Source organism: Eucyclogobius newberryi, unplaced genomic scaffold, assembly GCF_026437365.1.
Source record: "Eucyclogobius newberryi isolate DKJ021-1_F unplaced genomic scaffold, fEucNew1.0.hap1 SCAF_8, whole genome shotgun sequence".
Taxonomy (NCBI): domain Eukaryota; kingdom Metazoa; phylum Chordata; class Actinopteri; order Gobiiformes; family Gobiidae; genus Eucyclogobius; species Eucyclogobius newberryi.
Window position 1 is genome coordinate 19,601,813 of NW_027316500.1, and position 24,330 is coordinate 19,626,142.

The 24,330-nt window shown below is 40.4% G+C and overlaps 1 protein-coding gene across 1 annotated transcript in view; it reads left to right on the forward strand.

Annotated features, from left to right (window-relative positions):
• The window catches only part of cdh11 (cadherin 11, type 2, OB-cadherin (osteoblast)), an 83,570-nt gene extending 68,333 nt beyond the window's left edge, over window positions 1-15,237 (forward strand). Inside the window, exons 9-16 of the mRNA XM_072436465.1 lie at window positions 6,254-6,367; window positions 8,033-8,172; window positions 8,926-9,062; window positions 9,905-10,026; window positions 10,285-10,402; window positions 10,854-11,105; window positions 11,489-11,640; window positions 11,975-15,237. Of these exons, the coding sequence (XP_072292566.1) occupies window positions 6,254-6,367; window positions 8,033-8,172; window positions 8,926-9,062; window positions 9,905-10,026; window positions 10,285-10,402; window positions 10,854-11,105; window positions 11,489-11,640; window positions 11,975-12,340 (1,401 nt within the window). The 3' untranslated portion in view covers window positions 12,341-15,237. The remainder of the gene's footprint in view (window positions 1-6,253; window positions 6,368-8,032; window positions 8,173-8,925; window positions 9,063-9,904; window positions 10,027-10,284; window positions 10,403-10,853; window positions 11,106-11,488; window positions 11,641-11,974) is intronic.
• The last annotated feature ends 9,093 nt before the right edge of the window (window positions 15,238-24,330 follow it).

The window sequence follows — 24,330 nt, forward strand, 5'->3', positions numbered from 1 at the left end:
GTAATATCCATACTCAAGCTTGATGTGGCGGCTTTTTAATGTTTAATTCACAGGCACAAGCACACAAGCAGCAACACGATGCTTGTGTTTATACTTCACGTTTGAATACGGTTATTTCCGATTTCCATTAACTACATTTTTAACTCTAAAAACATGCTTTATTCTGAATTTCTGTCACAAAATGTCAAAAAATAATTAAATGTAGAGCATTTCTCGGGTTTTACGTGAAGACTTTTACACTGGAGTTTAATCTGCCAATTACAGCCAAAATGAGAAACATAAGCACAAGGCTGTGAGGAGACGTACTTCTCTTCTCTCTAGTCCTAAGTTTAGAGCAGTGCTTCTAGCTGTCCCAGAGCAGAGGCCTGTAAATGCAGATGAACAAAAAGCATGCGTTTCCAATGTACACAACTCACACACATAGAATGGAGCGTATCATGCATTGGCTTTAATATTAAGATGTGGTTGGTCGATAAACACCTCATTCATGCCACTACACAGACTCTGCTCTCTAGACATATCTAAAGACAATACAGAGCCTGTGGCAGTAGAATGAAGCTTTTCACTGTCACATATTTGTTTACTCACCACTTCCTCACGTCAGCCACACACAAACGTTCCGCCCAGGTACCGGTCTGTTTGAAATATAATCGGCCCTGTCCCCTAATTCTCGTCTGAATTTTCCCTGAGGAACCAGCATTAAAACTCCCTTAAATAACTGGGTAAAGACCATTGTTTTTAAAGAAACCCATCACGGCACTGACTCTCTCTGGGGGAGCTTCATACTATAAAATTACTCTTGGAGAGAAATGACTGACACCCAGGTCTTCTTCCTTCTACAATGAACATTGAAGAATCAGAACCATACGGGTGTTTCCCTATAACATACAGACCGTTTACAATGACGCGGCCTAAGCCTTGTAAACTTAACCTCATCTGGTTGGGAAGAACTAAACGACATAGACCAAATGGAACCGACTGTGGGCACAATATTATTGGTCTCACTTGTCCAGACCGGCTGCCACTTCATGTTAATTTCAGCACTAATGAAGCTACGACACTCTTCCAAATGGAACACTGAGCCCAACACTTTCACTACACAGACTGGTTCTTGCAACAAGACCTGCAATTTACTCCCTATAACCTCCACATGGGCCGGCCCCCACAGAAATGCTACACTGCCCCCAAGTCTCTCCATTTTTGACCATCATCAGAATCACTATAATAATACCTATTTCTTTCTCCGCCCTCTAAAGCCTGTAACGACAATAGAGAGTCTGAACACTTCCTCCACTTAGTTCTTAGTTCTGCCGAAAACACACTCATGGAATTGGAGGAAGATATATATCAAACCTCACTTTGGCACTTGTCAGGTTCCTGTATCCATCAGTAAAAATAGAAATAGCACCTCCCCCTCACTCTTGAGATGGACCTCAATACGTCATAAGGCGCTGGTACAACTATCTTCTACTGAAACTGTTTTTCAGACTTCCTATAAGTGATCTGTTCTTCTGTATCTACCTCTGTATCTACCTGCGTTGCACCAATGAAATTTCCCCATGTGGGACAATAAAGGAATATCTTACCTTATCTTATCTTAACATACTGTAGGTAAGAGCACCTTTAAATCCACCTTTTAATGCATCACTGGGTCGAATTTATCTTAAGCAGGACCCTGCACCAGCACCTGCTCAAAACAATTACATATAGCCTGATCAGCAGAGCATATTTTAGAAACTACCACTACTAAAAAACGCAGCAACGTAAATCCGGCATAAAAACAAATAAAGTTTAATGTTTTTTTCTAGGTAAAAAATATTCAGAATTAGAAATGCATTTAAAATTCACAATCTGATGAAACACCTTCCGTATTTGCACACACACATAAAGAATGTGCTCTTGTTGTGTGTTTTCTCCTCTGTTTACCGTGTTTCTTCCTAAATTGGCAGTCTCTGGTGCTAGCGTGTAATTAGCATACAGCCTTGGCCCGTTAGAGCAGCCAAGCAGGACCGCAAAGTATTTCTCTGTCGGCTTTCCGCAGCTCAAAGAGGCAGGCGCCATGGATACTGTCACCTCACAATCTTTATTTTGTGACATTAGGAGCTTTATGAGCATGACGTGGCACAAGGTCGGTGTTAATCCTGGAGTTAAAGACAGAGAGGAGCGGCAATGAGCTGAGGGGCCCCACAGGGACAACATGGAGCAGGAAAACAATCTTGATTTAGATTTTCTTTATTCAAATCATTTGAACTCTGTCAGGAATAAAATAAAATGTTAGCATAATGTTTATATAAGGACATTGTTTCGGACATTACACTGGATCAGATTTGCTCACGGTTAAACTGCCATAGATGTTCATAAATATAACTATGTATCATGTATATGTGAGTCAGAGAGGGAACTTCTTGTAACAAAACTGAACAGTTTGCACATTTTGCACGTACATAAGACATTAAGTACATTTCCATCTTTACAAATACATTAATAATAAATAAATATTGATATGTATTATTATTCTATTCAGGTAAGGCAGTTTATATTTATATTTTTATTATTATATTATGGGGCTTATTTCATAAATTAAGCAGCCATAATACACTTTACTGTAGAAGGAATACAAATATAAATCACGACAATTAAATAAAATGGAAAATATCAGGAATGGAAAAACAGTTTTTGTTTTTACAGAAACAATTAGAATATTAATTTAAGAATTAAAAAAACTTCATTCACTAAAATATCCACTAGAAGCTATAGAGTTTCTGAAAATACTGTCGTCTGTATATACAGACGACAGATATACAAACTATTTACTCATTTGAACAAATGAATACATTCCATAAAGAGAACACATTTGGACCTTTCCTGAATATCTTTTCATTTTCAGTCAAATGAACAGGAAGCAGCAGACTGACATTTGTATAGCCTTAAAACTGTGATGTGCACATGCCTGCTGTGATCCGTCCCTGTGAGTCTGTGGGAAAATCTCTGTCTTGATCAATGGAAGTGCATTTACTGGAGCTGGAGCAAAGGCTGCATCGGCGAAAAGAGGATGAGCCCTGAGCTTCTATCCTCACCAGTGTTTCCCACAGCAGCCACACGTTGTAATAGTGTGAGAAAATGCACAACACCCAAACTGAGGGACGATCTCAGAGAGCTTCTGTTTGGTCAGTGATCAAAATCGGCAATAATTACTGAAAGCGTTTTTGATCCAGAATCCTGAGAAAGAACTTGACAGCTTGACATGTATAGGCCCAGTGAAGAGGAACTCAATGGCCCTGTCCCAATTCTGCTTTTTATGCCCTGTCGATTCTTGGATTCCTCAGCTGTCAGTCACATAATGACAATAGAGAACCACTGGAAATAACCTGCCCCTCTTCTGTCAGGGGGCGGAAGTAGCTGCAAAGGGAATTGATGAGTCAATGAGCCGTGATGGGGACTATGAGTAGATTAAATCGAATGTGTGCATACAAAGGGATCAGGGAGACATTCCTGGTTTGAAAAATATAGCATTTGTTGCCCTAACTGCGTAGACATAGAGTGGACCCCACATAGACCACGTACAGTATGTTAAAGGAAAGCATGTGTAGGAAAACAAATGCAGACATGGTGAATGTGCCCGGGCTCATCGCAGCAGCTCAGACTCTGTAGTGCTGTAGTAGCAGCTGATAAACAAAGCTGGAGTGAATCTCCATTCTCCCTTTCTGCTCCACAAACACACACACGGGAGTGCCTTTAATCTGCCATTCTCTTTCAACTGTGTCCTGATGAACGCGCTCCAGAATATTAAAGAGGGGGGTGTCGGACATTAGCCCAGTCTCATTACACACAGATGGGAGGAAGAGTGATGCGCTCACTGTCAGAGGACACAAAATATCAGCGTTAGACTGGAGCAACCTCACTGTGAACTGGAACTGTGGAGCTAAAGACATAATAACATTAAATCCTCACCATGTTTGAAATATACTCCGGGATGGTTGACATGCGCACGGTCGTTTAAATATTTATTGAGTAGATTGAAGTGTGATGAAAAGGTGAACACACCAGATTTCAGAAACTTATGGAAAATATTGCATTGGAAACTGTCTTTTTATGTACAACTTCATAAGAAATTCAAGAGTGTCCCTGCGCTCCTCTCCATCACTCCTGATAACTAAAGAAACTGTGAGACGAACAGCAGAGTTTCCCTCGTTCAGAAAAGTCATTGCACAGGACTGAATTTTTACTTTATTTTTTGTACGCAGTGTCTTGGAATGAAGAGATGCATTTCTTTTGCTCACAACTATGGCAGAAGCAAGCAGAAGTTGAGCTGCAGCCAAGTGCTGTTGTCAACAGCAGCCTCATAATCAAAGCCGAGCGTCTCTGGAGCATTCGGCACTCGGCACAATAAGCTCCTCCTTCAGGACGGACAATAGGATTAGGCAGTGAGACTCAATAGGTTGTGTATACGGCCGTCTATTACTGCCACATCTCAGAAGAAACCACTGCACATCACTGCAATTACTGGTCCATAGAGATCAGGATTGAACTTTGTTAATCAAACATTAATGGCATCTTGCTGCAGCGAGGATAAAAGGCCATGAAGAAGCAAAGACCGAGACAAAAAGGAAACAGAACCAGAGCCATGGGACCTTACTGCTGGGTCACCTTTTGTGTAAATAATGCTGTTTTTTGGGTTGCTCTGCATGTCTTCGTGGAGATAGTTAAAGTCAAACTTTGGAAATATCTCCTTTAGAGATGGACAGGCCAAGTAATGAGTCAGGTCTGTGGAGAGGCCATCCCACTTACAGTAATTATGTATTTATTTATTTAAAGATATTTTGGTGCAATAAAAACAGCAATAAAAACTTTAGCTCAACAATATAAACGTACATTATTAGGTCTTGTCGGTGGGATTTAATTGGATATTACAACATTCAAAGGATATAACAGTTTTCAATTGAGCTCAAGGGCAGGTCAGAATTTATGGTAGAAAATACATTCATGGTATATTTATCATTTACAACTGACATGTTCTCAGTTGGTTTGTGGTTATACAGTTTACTGCACTCGGGTGTAATGCTTTGTATTTACATAAAATTGTCACAAAGGTCGACAAGGCCTTCTCTGCCAGCCCAGTTTAACTACGATGGGGGAAAATCCACAAGGCATCATCAAACATGGTGGTTCTACAGGTGGTTATAATGTACATAGATGACAGAAGGAGAAATATTTAGCTAAACCTTTAATGAGCGGTTGACCTTGTCACAGCAGTGTTTCCTCATCATCACTTTACTCAGTTATTTTTGAGTTTGAGTTTGAGCTAATCCTATATTGTCCGGCAACTGTGGCTTGACTGCTCAGAAAATTCCTGTTTTCACCTACCCCCTATCTCCGCTCACATCCCTGTATTTAATTGTGATTATTTGAGAAATGTAGACTCCGAGTGACACCTGTTTTCTAAAATGTCATGGCATTTCTAAAAATAAAAACGTGCAAATGTAAATAAAGCCGCTGCTTGTTACGACGAAATGTCATTATGAAGAGGCGGGCTTATCAGGAAGTCAAAGGACCTGTTGCAATTATAAAACTGTTTTAGATCAATATTGCAATTTAGTACTCATGATGTACTTACTGTATGTTTTGGTTCAATACTAAGTTTAATGAGGTTGAAGAGTCAAGCATTAAACGTTAACAAAGTGGTTCAACGCTTGTGGATTTTCATATATTATAAGAAATACCTCTCCCATAGTAAATTTTGCCTTGCCCTGCATCTGAAACGTAGACATAAACGCATTTCTACAGCAGATCCACAGTTACGGGGCTCCTCAAATGCAGCAGTGATTCAGTGAAATGTCACGCACACTCCATCTCCCTCCGAGGGATTTGTAAGATGTCTCTTTTTCCTCATCTCCTCTATCAAATCATCTCCCAGTGTCGTGAAGAGCTGTGGGCTCCTGACTCAGCTCTGGTCTCTCCACACCACTATTCTCATCATTATCATACAATGCTCAAATAGACTAGCTGTTCACTTGTGTTTTCTGCCTTCCTCTGGTTCTCTATGAGCTGTAATAACACACTAGTTGTTCTGCTGCTGGTGAAATCAGACCCCGTGTCACTCGTGTAGCAACAGCTCCCCCTAGCAGTATGTTGTCTAACTACACCGACAAAGTGTTTTTTGCACATTAGATGGGTTAGATGTTTGTTTAGTGTCATTTTTTGGGTGTGAAATGGAGATGTGACCTGCTGCCCTCTCTCTCTCTCTCTCTTTCAGCATGTGGACTATGAGACCAAGAGGATGTACACGCTCAAAGTAGAAGGCGCCAACCCACATTTGGACTCACGTTTCATGTCCTGGGGCCCCTACAAGGATGAAGCTACTATAAAGGTCTGTATGCCTAGTGACAGTACTCTTTTACAAAACCAAAGAAATTGTACAATTCTTGTAACTTTTTAGAGCACTTTAAAAAACAACAACATTGACCAAAGTGAGCACAATACAGTGTAAGCAGAACAGAACAGTACACCCTTTAAACGTTTTGAAATGCATTCTACATTCGGTAAAAAAAAAAGCCAAATAAATATCACTAATCACCTCTCGGATGCATGTGAGTGATATCAGAGCCTGGTTTAAACACATTTACAATTGTATTTCATGTGACTGGTTCATATTATGACACTTTTCATTTTTGGTGAAGGCAAAATGTCAAAGTTGGGATTCGAACCCACAACACTACAACAACACTCAAACTAACTGATATGTTTGTTGTTTTGTTTTGTTATGAATTAACATTAATATTTATATCTGTTATTAGTTTTTAGCTTTTTGCTGATGGCACTAATACTGTGTTCAGGGGACAGTTTGGAACAACCTTTGGCCCACGTAACTGATGAAATTACTAAGTTAAAAAGTTGGTTTAACAAAAATAAATAATCACTGAATTTGAAAAAGATTGTAATTGTAAAATCCATAAGCCAGTTCAAATTACTATTGCAGATACATTTATAGAAAGAGTTGATCAAAATTCAGTTTTAGGAGTTATAGTTGATGAAAAATGACCTGGAAACCACATATAAATGAATTGTTATTATTGCAAACAAAAGTTTCTAAATGTATAGGAACATACAAATCCATTGTTTGTCAAATCAGCTGTTTTGAAATGAGAAAACTCGTAATCTTTAAAACAGCTCAAATGCTATTCATGGCATCAACAAATACTTTTACAGCCAATTTAGAGAATGTATTTCAAGGCAGAGAATAAACCAAAAAATAAATGATATCAACCTAAAGTCACAACTACCTTAAAATCTTGAATCTCACGTCGTGGAGTCTCTCCCTGGAATGGATCATCAAATGAATAAAAATCAAGTTCAGTCTAAAAACATATTTAAAAGGGATGAGTAAATCCCTGCAGGAGCGTGAGTGATGTTCTGTATGTTGTATGAATGAATCGTTTTGTCTGTTTGTATGTCATTGTACTGTTTTATGTGGTATTGTACTACATTCCACTGTTATACTGTGTTGTGAAAGAGAGCCATTGTTTCATCCATCCCCTTTTCAAACCATGCATATCTGTCTGTAATGGAATGTGAACAATATGTGCAGGTTTGAAATAAATAGGTTGAATTGAAAAAGTTTTAAGGTTTACCTCCAGTCGCTTCCATTCTGGCGTGGCATTTAAAACGGTCTCAAATCACACATCTAAAAACTACAGGTGACATCTCAAGCTGTGTTAAAAGCAAACGTTTTTTAAATCAGAAAGTGGCTCATTTTGTCTAACGGCCAGCAGCTGAAAAATATATAGGTCTCCCCTCGTTTCCTCTTTGTTTTAGGGACAAAAAATGAACTATTCCTCACTCAACAATAATAAAAGTGCAGTAGTTTAGGCTACAGCGGGTCGGACAAATATTGCCTGTGGAGACATTTAAAGAGTGAGATACAAAAAGAAACTGAGAGCGATTGTATGATGACTTTAAAGGGGGGGGGGGGGGGGCTTTCTGGGATGTGATTCCTTCAGCTCTGTTAACAATAGTGTCGATGTGCATGGTTCAGATCTCTGTGGAAGATGCAGACGAGCCCCCGGTGTTTATAGCCCCCAGTTACACATTTGAGGTGGAGGAAAATGCTCCGGAGGGAACTCTGGTGGGACGGGTCCACGCCAAGGACACCGATGTGGCCAACAACCCGGTTAGGTAAGTGTCTCCAGCCAGAGAAGTAGAGTTTTACATGGTCACTGCATTCTGGAGACGTACATCCTCAACTACATTTCTATGGTTTGAAGTAGTTTTGATTTCAAACAGCATATTTTCCAAAATTCAGTCTCTTAACCTGGTTTGAAACATCTGACAATTCTTCAAGATACATACTACAAGTCATTAATTCTTTCTCAATGCTGATGTGAAATTCTTTTACTTTGTTTACTTGAAGCTCGTTTTGAAATTACAATTTTTTTTTTAAAAATTGCTTTAGTGGTTTGAAAAAAACTGTTGACAGATCCGAGGCACTCTGACTATATAAAAATCCTTAATTAAATATGTCTTCTGTTACATGTCAAGGTAAGACACTACAGGCTCTTTGTTTGGGTCAGTTTCCTCTCTCAACATAAGCAAAATGTTCATTCTGAACCAAAACCTTAATTTACTCCACTTCCAATCTTGTACTCAAGAGGCTGAGGTATAGTATGAGGATTTGCTATCTAACTCTAAGAATGATTTATTACAACCTAACCCTATTTCCTCATATACTTCAAATATGTGAAAGATAGGGAATTTTTATACGTGAAATGCCTTATTATTTGTATGATAATTCGTTTTTTTTCCCTTAAATTTATGTAAGTAAACTAAAGAAGAATCTAACCCTTGTCTAAATACGTTCCTGCTTAGGTGATGACTCCCTCTGGTGCTCTGGAATGGGTGTGAGTGTCATATCATGTATTTGTTCTGCAGGTACATGATCCCTCGCTACACCGATGTGGAGCAGTTCTTCAGCATCAACTCTGAAGATGGCATGATCACCACCACCAGACCCCTGGACCGAGAGACCCAGGCCTGGCACAACATCTCTGTGTCCGCCACCGAGATAGGTGTGTGTAAACCTGGTTTACTAAGTTTCAAAGCTAAATGTGCAAATCAAGCTTCTGTTTATGTATTTTTTGTAGAATATTACAGGAAATAGCAAAGAAAAGTTTGCAGATATTTAAAAACTGCTGCAATATTTTAGAACCGTTAAGAGCAGACCAAATCTTTGACATCCGAGGTGCACCAGAGAACACCCATCATACCCACATGGCTTTGGGTATGGGCACAGGATTGAGCATTTTTAAACAACGAGTTGAATCAACAAAGTCTTAAAAATGGTCATATCAGCTTTCCATACTGGCCATTTTCTGGCCAATCCAGTGTTTCCCAGATTCCCCATCTTTTGACTGCTGTCCCCACCCTGGCCCCTCTCCCTGGCTCCTCTGGCCACTCTCCCTGGCCCCTTTCTTTGGCCCCACCCTACAGTCCTGTGGTCAGAATGGAGCGCCGTGTGGTTTCCATGAGGCATGTGCGACGCCAGCAGCCAGATGGAGCTGGGCTCACCGCCCACAGAGCCCTGACCACAGCAGCCTATGCAAACCGCCAACAGGCCTGGGAAGCTAAATACTGCTCTGGTAATGACAGGGCTGACCTGAGGCTGGAGGAACTGACATCACAAATATGCAAGCGGATCATGTGAAAATACATGTTTGTCTCCAGTCAAAAGATTTTACTTTTCAAATTAGCGTTTTCTGAAAAGACTGCGGCAAATTGAGAGCATGGTATTATTCTCATTTTGTCCTTTGATTTAAACACATACAGCGCAGCGTTGGCCTGTTAGGTTTAAATTTAGGATCTTAAGTTCACAGATGTTGCATATAATTCTCTTTCCTGTCCCTGTGTACAGGAGGCCACCACCAAGACACAAAAGTTCGTGTCAACATCAAAGTCAAAGATGTGAACGACAATCACCCTGAGTTTGCAACCAACAACGAAGTGTTGATGTGTGACACTGTGGCTCCAGGGAAGGTAAGGCCAGAGATAATGTCCAAAGAGCTTTTAACTGTAAGGGGTACATTTGGGTCTAGATTGACACAGGGGTTTTAAGTATCTCAGTGAACCTACAGTTATAGAGGGCCCTGTCTGCTTGGTAATCACGGATGGTTGTAAACTAATGTTTTTAATGAATTTTATTACTACGTGGATTTGGGGTTATTAAGGGAAAAAAACATCTGAACCCAATTCAAAGCTGATGTATGAAGAAGTGGTTTTGTTGTCTGTGTTCAGATGATTGAGACTGTGAGTGCCGTGGATAAAGACGAGATGGCCCACAGACAACACTTCACTTTCAGTTTGACTCCAGAGGTGGCCCACAACAACAACTTCTCCCTCAAAGACAACAGAGGTAAGAACTGCTCAGCTGGGATAAGATGTGACAGGACTGACTCATCTGGGACGCTTTAGAACAGTGGTACTCTAACCACCAGAGAAAACCCACCCTTTATCAGTCTTAGATTAGGTGTAAAAATGTTGTAAAATTAGACTAAACCATAAATAAGGTAGTTCAAAAATAATTATTAACAAAAAGGAATACAAAAACATTAATAGATTTGTCTCTAAATAAAACAAATATCAAGCCACCTCAAACTTCCTCCACCTTCTGAAACTGTCCAATAGTAGTAGTTTTGTGTAGTAATACTAGTGGTGGTAGTGTTAGTATTAGTATTACTATCAGTATTAGTATTTGTAGTATCAGTAGTAGTAGTAGTAGTAGTATCAGTAGTAGTAGTAGTAGTAGTAGTAGTAGTCGTAGTAGTTTTAGGGGCCTGCTCATGAGAGTATGTTGTGTATTGCAGACAGTACTGCCAGTATCTACGTTCTGCGGAAAGGCTTCAGTCGCCTCTCTCAGGACGTTTACTTCCTCCCCATCGAGATAAAGGATAATGGCCTCCCGGCTCTGAGCTCCACCAACACGCTGACCATTCGCGTGTGCTCCTGTGATGCCCGGGACACCATCCTGTCCTGCAATGTGGAACCCTACGTCCTGCCGGCTGGCCTCAGCACCGGGGCCCTCATCGCAATTCTGGCTTGCATCGTCATCCTGCTCGGTAACTCCTGTTGTCCTGCTGATTAAAATCATCTGAGCTGTCATGGGCCAGCACCAAGACATTTTCTCAAATCAAGCCATGGTGTTTTATGGGCTAACTTGTACCCATTTTATGCTATCATAGCAAGAAATATGTACAGTATACATATATAAAACAATCATGTGAAAATGTATTTTTTTTATTGAAGCAAATGATTCAACAAGTTATACCTGATCCAGGTATCCAAGGGTCATATTATAAAAAATTAAAATAAACTCAGTTTAGGGATGCCCTACTTTCAAAAGCATTTGTCCCATTCTCTGATGCAATTCCAGTGCAACAAAAACATCCAAAGTTAGTTGTCCTTATTAGAAAAAGGCTGATGTGATTTTCTGTTCGTGCAGCAATTGTGGTTCTGTTTGTGGCCCTGCGTCGTCAGAAGAAGGAGCCTCTGATCGTGTTTGAGGAAGAGGACATCAGGGAGAACATCATCACGTATGATGATGAGGGTGGAGGAGAGGAGGACACGGAGGCCTTTGACATCGCCACGCTGCAGGTGTGCACACAGCAAATACAACTAGTTGTTGCACTTTTGAACGTTCTAGGATTTCATTGTATTTCTATTTAAAGAGAAATAAATCATGCCAAATCCCCCTCCCAGATTTAGTATCACATGTGACACTCTGACAAAGCACTTCACTTTACATTCACCCCATATTTATTTAGGAACCAATAAAAAGTGTTCTCCTGTAAAACTGCAGCTCTAAACTCATTACCTAACTGAGTTCTTGGGTTAAATAGGATTAGTATTCCCCTACAGGCTACAGTACAATGTTTTCTGTGGTGTTCCTCTCAGAGTTGGCATCTGTGTTCTTTTTCTGACTCTCCAGAATCCAGATGGAGCCAATGGTTTTTTGCCCAGAAAGGACATGAAGCCAGAGCTGCAATGCCCACTGAGGCCTGGTATGGGACATCCTGCACCCAACAGCGTGGACGTGGACGACTTCATTAAGACGCGAATTGCTGAGGCAGATTGTGATCCCACGGCGCCCCCTTATGACTCCATCCAGATCTACGGCTATGAGGGCAGGGGCTCCCTGGCAGGGTCCCTTAGTTCTCTGGAGTCCGTCACCACAGAGTCTGACTTGGATTATGACTATCTGCAGAGCTGGGGGCCACGCTTCAGGAAACTGGCTGATTTGTACGGGACCAAAGATTGTTCGCCTCACGATGCTGATGAGGTGGAGGACTCCTAACAGCAAACTCCACAGCCAACGCCCCCTTCACATTAGTGATTCCATCAGGATCTGAGCGATATTAGTTATTTCAACACCACTAGTGAATGAACGATTTAGGCAAATTTGTTCATATTTATGATGGTGCACTCATGAACACAATCTTCACCTTTTCTCTTCCTCTTCTGGGTCCTGGGCTAGAAATGATGTCTGCTTTGTAAGAGGCAGCAGTTGTGGTTTAACTTGATTAAGATGAGAAAAGATTTGGATGACCTTCCTATAAGATGACATTCCTGCGCGTGCAGATGGAATAGACGATTGTGAAACTTTTAGAATGAATTGTCAAACATTGTTGTGTGTCTTGAATAAGCAGTTACTATGTCTGAATGACAGACTCTGGGTTGTTGATACTTTGAAGACTCAGTGTCTTCACAGTGCGGTGGCCTTATAATAAATCTACAACAACCCCAGAGGCTGAAGGAGAGCATTTGTGAGCACACACCTCCAGGATTGTGTGAATAATCCTGGAACCTTTTTTACAATGTGGACACTAGACTTGTGTTGTCATTCCACACCTCGTCTGAGAAGAACATTCCCACTGTGTGTGTCCTCTGTCCAGTCACTCACCAACATGGCTCCTCCCACAAATGATCACATCTTCACATCTGTCCCACCAATGTTCAATCAGTGAAAACCTGTGAGCTGGAAACGCCTTAAACCTAACAAACACAGCGAATTCTCTTTTGATTTGTTTGTTTTTTTTTACTTTGGGAGGTGAAATGAAAGATGTTACAAATGTATGAAGCGGAGTGAGCCCCTTAAGGGAAGCGTGGGTTCTCATAGGACATGGAACAACACGGCTCCAATCATGACTCAACACCGACAAAGTCCACTAATATTTATGAGGATGAGCATTTCCAAGAAAGCTTTGTATTTATGTTCGTTTTAACTCATTGAGCAGGAACTGGCCAGCACTGCTCTTTGACCGGTTTCTTCCACCACTCGCACAGCTCTCTGTTGTGTTCCCGGGCAAGAGACTTTACCCACCAGCCAAAAAGTGTTTCTGTTTTAACATGATGGGCGTCCAGCATTAAAGTCACATCCCTGTGAGAGGGAAGAGCATGTACGGTGAATAGTGCAGGTTTGAAGAAGGGATGTGAGTGTGTTTTCTATAGCACATTTACAACAACAGCACATGCAACAGCAAATAGTTAAAAGGAACACAAAAAGTACAAAGGCATGCATTAAGAAAAGGAGAATTGTATCAAATATGAAACAAACAAACTGGAACGATACAGCACAAGAAGAATAATCTTAAGGGCGCTTTTAGGACTCTGAGGCTTTGTCCAGGCTCACAGAAAGGCCCTGTCTCTGAGATCTGGACACATCAAATGCAACTGGTTTTCTGAATTTGCTGATGTAGCAGGGACGTAACATGATAAAAGCTCAGTAAGTACTGAGTCCAAGCATTCCAATTGTACTTCAGTCATATGTTTATGACTGAAGTACAATACAGTTGCACTACTCCTTAACTGTAGTGCAACCATATTTACAACCCTTCAGAGATATTGTTTTTGCTCAAAAGCTTTCTCAATGGTTTTGATTAAGGCAGCAGTCAGTGGTTATAATAAGCATTTGTCCACCAACTCTGAAGATTGATGGTTTGAGTCTCGTCTGTAGCTGTGGGAAGAAGAGTGTCTCGCCACCACAGAGCGTGGAGTGAATGAACACTGACTACATTAAAGCTGAACCAACTTTCAGAACTTTCCCTGTTGTTTGTGCTTTACCTTCAGTTTCTCCTCCGCAAATTTTGTTATCACTATTTGATGATGCAATTTCAGAGAAAAGGCATCGCCCGATTGTTGGTTAAATGCAGTGTAAAGCGAGTCATAGGAGTCACAGCTTTAGGGACACTAGTGACGCTGCTACATGGAAATGTGGTTTCTCATTAGAAAGGACGGATATATACAGATGCACGGTGCCATATTCAGTCCACAACAACTCATTAATTTATCACACAGAAAGTATAATTATAGTTACCCGAGTAACTTGATTGTTATTAGCTTCCATTAGAAATGAAATGTCCAATTATTCAGATGCCTTCCCATATTTAGACAAAGTGCGGGGATTTAGTGCACACAGAACGTAAAAAAATTAAAATGGAGGTTATTTGGTTGCTCCTTTGGTCCATTCCAACTATCTTCATGTGTCCACAGCTCTAACCTGCCCTCACATGAGTCCCAGAGTGTGTAGCAGGGTGTCTCCTCTGTGGTGGTGTGACGAGTGTCTTTGGCCTGTGTTGAGCCATGACTTTAGCTCCATCTGTGAGATCTGCCTCTGGGAAGCAGCACACGCCTCAGTGCGATGTTCCTCTTTAAATACTATTCTAATTATTACTGTTATTTTTATTATTATTGCTATTGTTATTATTATTATTATCATTTTTACAACAAGACTTGTTTATATGTTTGCAGCACATTAGACTTTTCATATTCTTTCTTAATCTTTCATATTCATGTTGTTGTGTCACAGTGACAACTATATGATGTTTCCTGCATTCATTTTTTTTTTTTTTACTTTGTTTTAATTTTACTTTTTGTGTGTTTATAATTTGAATTCTGTATGAATTATGTTTCTTTCTCCAGATCAAACTCAAACCTAGCTGTCAGTGTTTGTTGCAGTGAAAGAACGCCTCATTTGTATTCTGTCACATTTTATGGAAACAATTTGTACAACTTAAAAAGTTCTTATTTTAGTATACATGCAGAATATTCCAGTATTATGACAAACGTGTGAAGAAGATATGAAAGTGACAACATCACACTTATATTTTGGGAACATTGTACTTTTGCTTTACTATGTGCTTCAATCTACGGAGCAAAAAAATCTTTGAAATAAATGCTCTTTTTATAAAATGAGACGTTTGTGTGAGCTATGATTTCATCAGCACAGCGTATAACAAAGGGGAGACACCACGGGTAAAATTAACATTACTTTGGGCCAGGTTAATTTAGAAATGCTTAATTGGAATTTTTGTGAGGAGGGAGTCGATATGGTGGTCCTTTTATACAGCCTTTTCTCTCCATGTACATATACACATCATGTTAATATCACACAAGTTTAGACCTGCCCTTACTGTACACAGGTGTACTGCAGTAAAATAAGATGTTAAAAGTTGGTTGGTGTAAACTCATTAACATAATCACAGTTCATTATCCTTTATTCCAACCTGCAGTTACAAATTATATTCTGTTATATGGCCTCTGATTTCCCTGCTTTTCTCAATACTATTTCAAACCTCTATGAAATACAACTGGCCCCGTAGGAAAGGTTGTATCAGAGGAAACCTTGGACTTAACATCAGCTGAAATGTAAGGTGCATTTTGCAGCCAACAAACGTAGGCCTTTTCTGTAAAAGTTTGAGAGCTCTAGCGTCAAAACTGAGTGAGTTGTAGGTGCTCAAGCGCAATAACCATCCCCTGTCACCCCTAGGTCAGTGGTTCTCAACCTGGGGGTCGGGACCCCGATGAGGATGGTGAAATGATTTCAGGGGTCCTCAATTGAAATGGGGAAAATTTGAAAAGTTATCATCTTAAACAAGGCTTGACACCCTTCAAATGCAGTACTAAATGTAGATTCCTGTTTGTTGGCCCAAAATCTAAGGCCCAAATCCTGGCGGAAAAAAATCAAATGTTAGACATGAGATACTTTAACTTTTTGCGGTTTAGCCTATTTCATGTTTTGGGGTCACAAATGTCAACAATTGTAATTTTGGGGGTCGTGGTTGAAAAAGGTTGAAAATCACTGCACTAGGCGACTTATTTTTCCTGTATCTGTACTTTGTAGTGGCGACTTTTTACTTCTTCTCCTTAAATTATCAATACATAACTTTTCATTAAATACATGCTTTTTTTTCCCCTTTCGCTATTTGCCTTTCAGTTTCTGATCTTTTGATCCACGGCGCAGCCTCACAAGTGAACTGTGCTCCTCCTGGTCCTGAGGAGAGGCCAGAGCTGCGGGGGCGAGTGAGATGAGAGAGGAGGACACGGTGTAGATGCAGAAACAAACTGACTCATATTTTAGTAGTGTTTGACCGCTGTGTGGCTGAGCTCATGTGTGAGATCACAGTCATCAACACAGACAGGAGAATCAATAGACCAACGCTTTGGGAAGGCTCAGTCAGAGTGCGGCAGGTCTTCTGTAACAAAAGATAGAGAGAATAATCAAAACACGTGTCTTATCTCTACCATATACATTTTTACAACTTGCTCTTAAGTCTAATCAATTGTAATGAATTCATATAAAGCCCACAATTCAATAACATTTTAATGTTTTTGCTTTTTACATTTTACATTTCACTTTAAGTACAGTTACAATGGTGTGCTTTTGTACTTTTACTCAAGTAAAAGAGTTTCAGCTGTACTTTGACTTTTACCAGAGTCATTTTTAATTGTAAGTAATTGAACTCCTCTGATTATACCATTTTGAAGCTTAGGTGAGTAAAAGGAGTAGCGGATTTATTTCAGGCAACTTTACATTTCCCTTTAGAGCAAGAGGCAAGACAAGAAACAAGGTGATTTTACTCCAGAAAATAAGTGTCACCTCCACAATTGCCCTTCACAAAAGCGCAAATGTTTTCTCTAAAAAAAAACAACACTTGGGAGTTTGTACTATGTAAATTAGAATGAATTATTCCCATGTGGCTCATCTAAAAACCAGACATGGTGACCGGTCCCTTCCTCCATCCCCGAACAGGCCGCTCCTGCTGTTTCCTGCTCTGTCTCCTGCTGCCCCCTACTGTCCCTTGTGTCTGGGCCGTTTAATTGAAATTGGCACATTTAATTTGGGCCCAAGCCTCTTCAGCTGAGTGATAGATGGTGAAGGATGGCTATAATTGAACATTGGAAAAAGCACGGAAGGAAGTGCAGAGGAGAGCATTAACATAACCTGTGTGACTGCTTCATTCATCAGCTCTGACCCTCTCACAATGTGCGTCAAAGAAAGAGACATTTATTTCCCAACAGTTACACGTCTTCAGCAGAATCTTGGCTGCGTTTTCATTTGTGATTGTTGACATTTCTGATTCATCAGTTGAAACTTTGACATTTGGATGTAGTGTTAATGTATATTAGGGATGTCAAAGATCAGGATTTTCAAACAGGTGCGCTACAACTTTATCTTCAGATGAGTTGAATGAAAATAAAACACTTTCTGGTCAACGTGAGCGAATCAACTCTTCAATCACTTCTTCCTCCCTCTCACCTCTCTCATTCCCCTCTTCGGTCCTTCCGCTCTTGAAGCTAATTAGATGAAGACATATCCGGTTGTGACAGTATTCTCCAGAGCAGGCACTATGAATAATTGAGAGGCCATTATCCCCGGGCCGAGCTCATGCGGATTACAATGCAACCCCATCGTTTGTCATCATCTGTGCCCGCTGCTAATGTTTAACACAACGTGCTCGCTTTTTATGCCAAATATTACCCTCATTAACTGCAATCATCTGTGGCCCATAACACAGTTTATTGTTTCATGTCATTTTCACAGGGCTGTGCATTTAAATGTTCACCGCATACTTACTACTTCAATCGTCTTTTTGATGTTGGCCTTGTGTGTACACAATCTCTGAGCTGTTTTATCCACGTCATCAGCCTAAAGTACAGTTCCATCCATAGACTGTGAGTAAACCATCGCCTATGGTTCCACCAGTTACATTTTCCTTAAGGTCATCTCTTTGTACTTTCATCATTCATCGCAGGCTTGCTTCATAAGCTGTCTACAATGCACTTTGACCATATCTGCCAGCCCTTGAGCCTGCCAAGGCATTTACTCTGCAGGAGTGGGTGAAACTAACATAAGGGAGTACGTATATCTATATACTTGAAACATTTTAACAAGTCATCATCAACCAAAAGTACAGAACCATTTAACACCAGGGATGTCCAAACTATGCCCTACATTATTATTGGTTTTACATAGCGTATTTCAAGACACCAGAAATGCTTTACATTGCATTATACATTCACTCCACACTCAGTGGTTTTCATAGCCACAGCTGCCCTGGGGCAGACTGATGGAGGCAAGGCGGCTAATCGGCTCTTTCGACCACCATCAATCACTCACTCATTTAAATACATTTAAATACATTTAAATGAGTGTTCTGTCCCTGAACGGAGCGAGTCCAACACCTGGCGGTTTGTTCCGTAACGGGACAGGCTGTGATGTACGAGGAGCGGGCTGCAGTAGACGAGTTCTGATAATCACAACATGTTTTATTTCTGTCCACAGAAACAAACACATTGATGAATGAGCACTCTCACAGGCACATGAATAAATAAAGATGTTTGTCCCCCTACAGCCACCGTAGTTTGGTGACTTCACTAAGGACAATAGAAAGGACTCTATAGATTTGTTGTTACAAACTGAAACATAATATAGTAATATACATCATATTTATTAAACATTGAGAAAGTGACACTCAAGCAATTGGTCAGAAATGTAGAATTTAATGGATGTTAAAATTATCTATCAAGTCTAAGTTTCTTTTTCTTTTTTTTAAAATTACCAAGTCTTCCACCTACATCAGTTTTAATGGATTGAATTCTGCAGTATTTATTTCCCTTGAATGTAAAAAGAAGAAAAGAAGAAAAATAACCTCTAATTTGATCCGTATGCCTCCGCCTGGTGCATTTATCCATGCTTAGAACAAGCTCAAAGTCAAACACACACGGTCCCTTCTTCTCAATGTTCCAACTGTATGACATTCAAGGGCCCGATAAGAAAATGATCCATTCTCATGACTCGGTCACAGCACACAGGTATATGTTTTAATTAGCTGACAATGACAACTGAAGGTAAAACCTTTTAATTAGGCACCAATCAACACTGAAGCTATTCTATGATTAAATTCGCTATTTTTGCCAATTGAAAGTGCTATATATTTTAATTAGCCTGGCTAGGAGGGCCAGGATATATGTTTTAATTAGCAAGTCCTGTGTGGCCTGTGCACCGCAGGGCTCACATCAGCCTGACTGTTAATCACAAGCACAAATGAGACTAATTGTTTTGATCCAGGGGCCCCCAGCGGCCCCTTGGCTTGTACCACTTCAACAGCACACACACACACCATATTCCTAGGCAAGGTGGGTTAAATGTGTCTTGCCTGTGGACTCAATTTGCCTCCACCAATAAGAAAATTATCCAATAAGAAAGCAAAATGAGCTCCCCACTTTTGACTGCTAACAAGTAAACCTAAAAGACTTGTCATCTTAATGCACTTCTAAAACCCCTGCAATAGCCAGTGCGGGTCTGTGCAGCAGTATCTGCTCTGCAGGTTCTGAGCCTTCACAGAAGACGACTGAGAATGAGAACAAACTGCTTTTGTCCTCTTTATGCAAGTCAAGGCAATGGCAGTCGTTCAGTGGTGAATGCAGTACCTTTATACACAAGCAAGAGCGCATGCTACATACCGCCCTGTCCAGCTTTAAGAATTAATTGACAACTAATTGAAGTTTAGACACTGCCCTTGTGCTTGAAAATAAACACACATCTACAGTATATTTAAAGCAACAGCTGTTACATGCTGATGATAAACAGAATACAATCACAGTTGATTCTGGGATGACAAAGTTGGGTTTATTAGTATAGTAACCCAAAGAGAGGGGCTCCTTCTACTTTCTGATAGGACAATCAGTCTGAGAAACAAAACCCAAAATGTAAACATGAACAGCTCACACATCATGTAAATTGTTTTCTGTAACTAAGAATAAATCAACATTTACATAACAATCTGTAAAAGTAATTATCAATTTGAAATTCTACACTTCCTTTGAGAGTTCAAACCAGACAATAGTTCAATGGTTGGAGTACTCGTAGATTCCCGTGCCACAAGCAAGTATGAAAGTGCTGTGTGTGTTTCAGAAGACTCAAGTCCTGACAGCAGGACAATAACAGATTGCACTGGGATGACTTGATCAGCTTCTAATTGTATTCTATGGCTGAATTGTTCAACACTAGAGAAAAGATCTCAGAGGAAAGATCTCAGGATGAATGCTGTTTTTTCATCTGTAATTCAATGTAGGCTACATGGTGGACTAAATTACAATAGAACATTCCTGTAAAACAACAAACATTTGGCATACCCTCCTCCGGGCAGGTTACACAGGTTATAAGAGTTTTTCTACAAGATGTGTATTATTATACTTCTATACCTACTCTGTGTTGCAACAGTGGAATTTCCCCCATTGTAGGACAAAAGTCTTATCTTATCTTAAGATCACAAATGTATTTTGTCTTATTAAAAACAAAATAATAATTTAAATGTTCTGTATTTATTAACTGCTAACAAATAACCCACGGCCTAAACAAATGTATAACTGTCGTACAGTTTATTAAATTTCAAAAACATTGTGTTGTTAAAAACATGTAGGTAGGTCAGCAGAGCCTACCATATGCAGCAGCTAAACCCCTTGACCATCCTGCAGCACAAGACATTTTATCCCCAGTATTAGCAGTGCAGAGGGCACCACATCAGGCCATCTCATTCAATGAGAGGCCTCGGCTCAGCTTCTGACCTTGAGAATGAAAAGAAACACAAATGGAGCTCTTTCTTTGCATGTGCCTTCGCCGCTCCATCTCCCACTCAACCCTCAAGTGTGGAATAATGGCCCAGCTTTAGGTGAAAAACACTTTCATTAGCCCAACCTTGAAGTGGCAAAGGAAGGACAGCCCAGCGTCAGAAACATGCCGCCATGTCCTGATCTCTTCATCTGTGTCTGGATGATGAGCTTTGGGCAGTGGAACAGTGGAAGCATCAGGAGATGTTTGCTTTGGTGCTGCTTGATGCCATTCTGTGCTGGTGTTGCAATGGAATTTAACAATGAATGTAGTCAGCCAAGTGCAAAAAATATAAAGGGTTAATATAGTTGGAGAGGCAGAAATACCGCTGTGAGCTTCCATAGTTGTACCGAGTCCAGGATGTTAGTTCAGCTCATACGGCCGTAGTTTGTGATAGTGATAGATCCTGTTTTGTACAAAACAGTTACTTGAAGAGAAATAACAGTAACATGACATATTTTGTCATAGCTTATTTGTGTTTAAGAAATAAATGCTATTATTATCACAAATGCTCAACCTCTGTTATTAGTCGATACTGGCTATTGGAAAGCTGGATGGGTGCATTTCTGTTACCATGATACCACCTATAGTGTCTAGGTGATATGACCTAGAGTGGCTCCCAACCTTGGGGCAGGGATCCCCAGGGGGCCCCCAGAGATTTCAGGGGGTCCCCTGAGCTTTGGCTGATCAGAGGGTAAAGTTATAAAGTTATCAAATAATCATTTGTTCAAATCAAACAGTAACAGTAACAGTAAGTGGGAAGAAAAACACAACAATTCCTGAAAAAATGAAATAAAGTTTTATCATATGATGTATTTGAAGGGGCTTGGCAAGTTTCCACTTCACGCAGGGGGCTTCAAGGACAAACGTTGGGAGCCCCTAACCTAGAAAATGCCTGACTGTCAGAACTCTCAAACTAGTCAAGAGTTTGGTTTGGCTAGAATTGGATGGAGATCTCATGATATCCATAATACATGATATCACTTTTTCACAAATTTGAATGTTGGCAGGTGGTCATTTTTTCCATGCAAGACATTTATTAATGTATTTGTCTGCAGAGGATCTGTACACGTTGCAAACTAAATGGGTTGATTGTATTCCAAAAGGTTCTATTGGGAGTGATTAGTCAGGGGTTTTAGGAAAAAATGGCTGAACTAATTGGAAATAAAATAAATCACAAAAATCAAGTAAATCAGAACGAACATACCAGGGAATGGCATCAGAAATTAAACCTCAGTGAGCTCTAATTTTGAGTAAATAATGTGACGGATGAGCAGACGCCACCTCAGAGAACTAATGGAGCCGGGCCAGAAAAAAGATCATGAAGACATGAAAAAATGATTTTATAGCAAAGTAAAACATATACATATACAACATTCTTAATTCACATTACAAAGGATCAGTTAGTGTTAAGTTCAAATGCAATGCTCCAGCAGGTGCCAGGTTGCATCAGCAGAATAACAACTGTCCTAAGGTGAGAAAGTGTCCGGGTAAATCTTCATGTGTTGAGATCAAACGGGCCGGTGCTGTCCCGCTCTCAGGATTTCTTTAAAGTGCAGGACAGTGGCGTCTAGTTTGAGGCTTATGGATCAAAGTGATGCCAGTCTTTTTGTGTGATCCCAGCTCAGACAGCAGTGGGTGGACAGCACACACCAGGCCTGGAATGTTAATCACACCAAGTCTGCACTAAAAACACACATTCAACATTGATATGCTGATGGAAGATTGCGCTCAGGAAAAATATTAAATCAACCATGTTTCAACCCCATAGCACCCAGGCATAGCACCCAGGCATAGCAGCCAGGGCCGGCCCAGCCTATAAGCGAACTAAGCAGCCGCGTAGGGCCCCGAGGCGTTAATAGGGCCCCAATCTGGCAACCCGTTTTATGCGAAGTGCAAGCGCAGCGTGCGCCACTAGTGCAGTAGCGCTGCTGGCGCGGCAGCGACACACAGCGGTAACATAACACACAAACTGCATTTATTTGTAATGACAATCTGGCAACCGAGACACCAAACATGCGCTGATTGGTCGCGAGCAGAACGAGAGCAAAACATAAACACAACAGAACGTGGTCCCTGCGTGGTCCTCATGTCCAGAAGAATATATTTCCTGGTGCCGAAAAACGAAAGAAGAAACTTCTTGACGATGTAAAGAAACTGCAGACTCTCCAGGTATTGAACTTCTCTTACAAAGAGACGGTTAATGCTGCTGTTTGAAACAACACGATTCTGTCACGTTAGTTCGCTCAGGCTGGAGGCGACGAGAGCTCTGCCCCGCGCACAATAATATGTGTCTGAATGAAAGATAATAAGATTAACATTTACACCAGCTCCGTAGTGTCAGCTGCAGGTGAGGCCGGTGAGGGGCGTCTATGCCCCGGTCACTAAGAGGCGGAGATCCGGTCCGGACGAGCGCCGTCTCGTCCAGAACCTCTGATGTGAGACTTTGGAGTGAACAGTGTGCGGCCCCTGTCCCGGGCCCCTGTCCCGGGCCCCTGTGCAGCCTCAGTCAGAGATGAGCGGTTTGAGTTTGCGTCCCTCTCTCTCACATCACCATGTGTGAGATCAATCGTGACTCGTCTGTTTTACTTCTTAAAGTGCAATAAGAGGAACGTAAAGGTTTATGCATGTCAGGTCCATCAGCCAATCACATCGCAGCATTGTTTCATGCAGGAGTCCAGTGTGTGATGTTCTGATCAGAACAAACATTTATATTGTAATTCACTTTTAATAGAGCAATAAAACATTTCAATTTATTTAAAAAGCATCATTAGACTATTTGTTATAAATTATAATAAACTGATAGTGAAAAATGACCAGACATATTATAATTACGTCTGTTATAGAATAATACTATATATTTTTATATAAAAGTGGCAAAGTTGCAGAAACGCAGTCGCTTCACAATAGCTAGGTTTGGACCTTCACTTCTAGTTCTGTTCATTCACAGGGAATAACATGTTTGTACTGTTTTATCAGTGTTAATTGTTAATCAAGCAATGCTTATGCCATTTGTTTAATTTAATATAACTTGTTTTGTCACTTTGGCAAGAAGGAACAGTTGGGAGCTGTAAAAGATAAATTAGTAAGGATAACTATTAATTTTACATTTTCAGTTAAAACTAATCAATTTGATCATAATTATTTTCATAGCCAATATTGTATTGAGTAATTAAGTACACTAATGTATTAATAACTGGCTTTAGTCATTTTCTCCTGGCACAGTTTCATCACATCATCATTTTATAGCATTACAACCTCAACATTTTACTCTTATTTTAGCCGGCTGGACCACATTAAAATGCAACAGAATACACGAAAAAGGTCTGAAAATCTCTGGGGGAGGGCCCCCAGACCCCCCTGTTCATTAGTTTAAACTGCTAATGTGCTAATGT